This window comes from Coregonus lavaretus (genome assembly GCF_964263955.1).
Source record: "Coregonus lavaretus genome assembly, chromosome: 13".
Classification (NCBI taxonomy): Eukaryota; Metazoa; Chordata; class Actinopteri; order Salmoniformes; family Salmonidae; genus Coregonus; species Coregonus lavaretus.
In genome coordinates this window covers 7,758,039-7,762,891 of record NC_140000.1, presented here as the reverse complement: position 1 = coordinate 7,762,891, position 4,853 = coordinate 7,758,039, and the positions used below count along the sequence as shown (strand labels likewise).

The following is a 4,853-nucleotide window of genomic DNA, read 5'->3' as shown; positions in this document are numbered from 1 at the left end:
AACAAAAACACTGAATTTAGACTACCAAACGCCAAACACCTATTTAGAGCTAATCACCATCTCCTCAAAGTAAGATACTACATATAGTCCAGTTTGTTACATTCTCTATGAAATTGGCTTTTAAATTATGTGTAATTGAGCTTTGAAATTATGGATGCATGTCCATTTTAAAGTGTTTAAAATTCATAACATTTTGATAACGCTAGTATGATAAACTAAAGAATATATACATTTTCATCGTGATTGACATTTATGTTTACTTTTTGAAAATACTAATGGACCAAAATACCAACAAATCTCAAAATTGATTGGCAGTTGCAAAAATGTAATTTCAGCCTGTGGTGCCTGGCCTTAAAGGTGCTTCATGTAGAATGTCTCACCCATGTGGAAGCTAGGTGAAATGCAACAACAACTAGGCTGTATTCCAAAGATTTACTGCCAACTGCAGTTATGGAATGCTTCCTTTACAAGTATAATTCATTGGCTGATCACTCGTGGTGACCTGGATGGAATTATGTGATCCTTCCTTAACCCATACATTTATACATTTTGGTCATTGAGCAGATGCTCTTATCCAGAGTGACTTACAAGAGCAATTAGGGTTAAGTGCCTTGCTCAAGGGCATAGACAGATTTTTCACCTATTCGGCTTGGGGAGTCGAACCAGCGACCATTCAGTTACTGGCCCAGCGCTCTTAACCGCTAGGCTACCAGTCGCCCATAGGAAGTCCTCAATGGCGCTGCCCATGCTGAAACAGGCTTTTGGGGACTACGGTCCTCTATCTATCGCTATGGGACAACTCATTCTAGTGCCAGGGGATGTTTCCTGCTCTTAGTCTTGAGTCATATTCACTAGGAACGAATCAGAAGCAAACAGGCCAAAATGAGGAGGTATTACCTGAACTTGTGGAAGTTCAATCTATACATTTAAAAACAGGGAACTCCCAATCTAGCTGCTACATAAAATCACAGAGAATTACATTAATTAAAGTGCAAAATACATAAAATCACAGAGAATTACATTAATTAAAGTGCAAAATAAACACATTTGTTGAGCTGCATTTAAACAAATAATTATTTTTTTGTAAACATTTAGAAAACAATCAAGGGCTGCATTATAATAATAATTTGGTGGGTGCTTATATTTTTTACATATCTCAACTCCCCCTGAGACACCCCCAGATTGTGGGGTCATGGCAAAGGTCTGCCATTATCAACGGCGACCCTGGAGCAATTAGGGTTAAGTGCCTTGCTCAAGGGCACATTGAAAGATTTATCACCTTGTTGGCTCAGGGATTTGAACTAGCGACCTTTCAGTTACTGGCCAAACGCTCTAACCTCTAGGCTACGTGCAGCATTGTTACAATGCCTTTGCATTGATCTGTGCAAAACTAAACTATTATTGGCTGCCATCTAGAGACTGTGTGTGTTACAGCTGAGCTGTGGTAGCCAGATGTAGCATCTCATGTAGGGAGGTAACCAGGTTCTGGAACAGTGTCTCTGCATCCGTCTCTGGACTGGACTTCCACGCCGAACAGGAAGCCACGATCCTGAAACAGGATGTACAAGTCAGACACCAGAAGCTTCAAGAGGTTAACACAATCAGGCCATCATAGAGAGGACAGATGTACTAACGACAAACTACAAATTCTACTAACTACATGTTAGACCAAATAGCAGAAATAACAACTGTTCAAAATCAAATTGAATCAAAGTTTAGCAGATGTAATAGCGGGTGCAGTGATATGCTTTTGTTACTAGCTCCTAACAATGCAATAAAATGTCAAACAAGTCCACGATAATCATTGTCCAGGTCTTGTGTGTGTGTTTGGGTGTGTTAGCCCACCTGTCATCTCTGATGCAGTAGAAGAACCCATAGCCATTGTGCACCATGGGAGCGCCCACCCCATGAACTGTGGTGTAGCCAGCCAGACTGGTGGACAGGGTAAAGTTACCGCCCCCGCCACTGGAGAGAGAACACACACACATTACACACACCATAAACACACACACACACACACACACACACACACAAACCTCTTGGAATACAGTGGATCAATGAAAAGGTCTGGCATAGGAAGTCCCTCCTCCTTGGCGATCAGGTACAGGCCCAGGAGATGTCTGTCAAAACCTTTTCCGTTCTGTGCCTCGGCCATCAGTTTGTTGTGCTTGTTGAAGGCCAGCAGCAGGGCTTTCCTCTTAGCCTCAGCCTGGGAGACACACAGAAAGTCAGAGTGTGAGTAGCCTGGTCGCCAGATTTACATGTATGGCATGACAATGAATGAAGAACTAACTGGTTTATTGGACACACAAACTCTCACACTTACGCTGGCTGCAGGGTTGAGCATGATGCGGCACCAGTTCTGAGCTTCCAGGGTACAGGGCCTCATGGTCTCAGTCCTGCCGTGGTAGAACCTTCTGGTCATCGCTGTCTCATAGCAACTACCTGACCTGGGACGGGGGATTATCATCAATCATCAATCATCAGTTATGGAGAGAATATTGGGGGGGAAGGATGGATGAATGGATGGGTGGGTGGATGTTGGGTGTGTGATGGATGGATGAATTGGATGGATGATGGGTGGTGTTACCTCCCATGCTGTCTGTAATAAGCCAGTTGAAGGGCCAGTTGTATGAAGGTGTCTGGGTGGAGCTTCCTCTGTTTGATAGCTGCTTTCCCAAACGAGGTGAAGGCATAACACACCACCTGCAAGTCCTGGGTCTGGAGACACACACACAGGTCTGTCAAACCAGATATCACACACAGGTCTGTCAAACCAGATATCACACACAGGTCTGTCAAACCAGATATCACACACAGGTCTGTCAAACCAGATATCACACACAGGTCTGTCAAACCAGATATCACACACAGGTCTGTCAAACCAGGTATCACACACAGGTCTGTCAAACCAGGTATCACACACAGGTCTGTCAAACCAGGTATCACACACAGGTCTGTCAAACCAGGTATCACACACAGGTCTGTCAAACCAGGTATCACACACAGGTCTGTCAAACCAGATATCACACACAGGTCTGTCAAACCAGATATCACACACAGGTCTGTCAAACCAGATATCACACACAGGTCTGTCAAACCAGATATCACACACAGGTCTGTCAAACCAGATATCACACACAGGTCTGTCAAACCAGATATCACACACAGGTCTGTCAAACCAGATATCACACACAGGTCTGTCAAACCAGATATCACACACAGATTACAGTTGTGTGTGTGAGGTGGGGAGTGTAAGGACTTGTGAGGGTGTGTGTTAGACAGCTGCGGCCCAGACAGAGAATTCACGGTCTGCATTTCTCATGCTGCTGGCGGTCAGACAAACAACTTTGGGATGATTTTTTTTGGGGGACCCACAGATTATTTCGAATGGTTGTCTTTCTGTTTAAAAGCTCCTCTTTGTCAGACTATTCACTAACCTGTTTCTTAGGCAATGTTTTGCACATTTTGATCTTGCCTAGGGTGGCAGAATTGCCTAGGGTGGCAGAATTGCCTAGGGTGGCAGAATTGCATAACATACACTTAAAATAACATTGGGGACTGTAGGCGTGTTCGGGACCAGTTCTTGAGGGAGCGGATGGGAGTCGGACAAGAAGACAGTCCTGCGCAGACTTCTGTTTGTGCGCAATCAACACAACACCTGCGGTGGTCTAATCTGACCACCAGGGGGAAGCAGAGAAATGAATGGAAGATGTGTGTGTGTGTGTGTTTGTGGACTCACAGTCTCAAAGTACTGTTGCTTGGCATGTGCAATGTCACTCCTGACTCTGTCATCAACAGTGAAGACCAACTCTTCAGGAAGAGGCATAGGCCGCACTGTCTCAGAGCCCTACACAGATACACACAATAAAAAGATACTGTTTGCTTACAGTGAAAGTAAGGAACTTGGAATTAAGGACAAACAAGATCCTCAGTCACTGTCAGAGAATAAGTTCAATATAAACTGTATTTACCTTCCACTTGCCTTCTGTAGCTTTGAGCTGCTGATCCACATAGTAACACTGAGTTACCAGAACCATGCCTTCAAATGGGGCATGCTGCAACACACACACAAAGCAGCAATTACCATAGATAGAAGCACGCTCACAACAAAACATCATTACATTACTGCCAACAGAGGAGTATTGTTATCTCAAACCTCTCTCTCTCTCTCAACACAAACACAAACACACACAGTAACTCACGTCACAGTTGGATCCGAAGGTTCCGTCGGCGAAGGAGATGGAGTTGTAGGATTTGTCTCCCCAGCGGATGGTGGGGTCTCCTATCAGCACCTCCAGGGACACCTGGGGGCAAAGACCAAAGGTCATATTATACCACACTTAGGATGGTATGGTTGCCTGTGGTGTGTGTGTGTGTGTTGTAGGGGCCGACCGGGATACAAGACTACGACCCAGATGTCATATCCTCACATATCTTTACTTACAATCAAAACAATCAAAACACGTGTAACCTGCTTAATTGCTTACACATAACTTAAAAAGATCTCACTCTGTACCGGACAACATCACAAAGCGGCAAAAGTCTCACTGCTCTCATTGTTTAACTGAAAGTTTGCTTTTTAGCCTCTGGTGCTACTATCCTTTGCATTTTACTTTGACCGCATCCTGGACTCCAGTCTGCTCTTTTACCTTTACAAAGTCAACTTGCTATTGCAAATGTACGTCTACAGTGTGTGAGAGGTTGTGTGTGTGTGTTTGTACGTACCGGTGTGTAGTTCTCTGCAGTAGCGTAGGGTTTAGCATCGTCCAGTGAGACCACAAACAGACTGCTCTGGATGGTCTCTAAGAGGGTCTTATTGGCTGGATCTATACCTATCAGATACTCCCTGG

The 4,853-nt window shown here is 44.4% G+C and overlaps 1 protein-coding gene across 1 annotated transcript in view; it reads right to left on the bottom strand.

The window, feature by feature from the left end:
- Positions 1-241: 241 nt before the first annotated feature.
- Positions 242-4,853, bottom strand: part of LOC311140677 (peroxisomal carnitine O-octanoyltransferase-like) — a 16,064-nt gene continuing 11,452 nt past the window's right edge. The window contains exons 8-16 of the mRNA XM_084175853.1: positions 4,729-4,853; positions 4,206-4,307; positions 3,975-4,058; positions 3,743-3,850; positions 2,591-2,721; positions 2,327-2,450; positions 2,037-2,209; positions 1,846-1,965; positions 242-1,549 (exon numbers count right to left, since the gene is read on the bottom strand). The exon at positions 4,729-4,853 is cut by the window's right edge and continues 1 nt beyond it. Coding sequence (XP_084031979.1) covers positions 1,429-1,549; positions 1,846-1,965; positions 2,037-2,209; positions 2,327-2,450; positions 2,591-2,721; positions 3,743-3,850; positions 3,975-4,058; positions 4,206-4,307; positions 4,729-4,853 — 1,088 coding nt within the window. The 3' untranslated portion in view covers positions 242-1,428. The remainder of the gene's footprint in view (positions 1,550-1,845; positions 1,966-2,036; positions 2,210-2,326; positions 2,451-2,590; positions 2,722-3,742; positions 3,851-3,974; positions 4,059-4,205; positions 4,308-4,728) is intronic.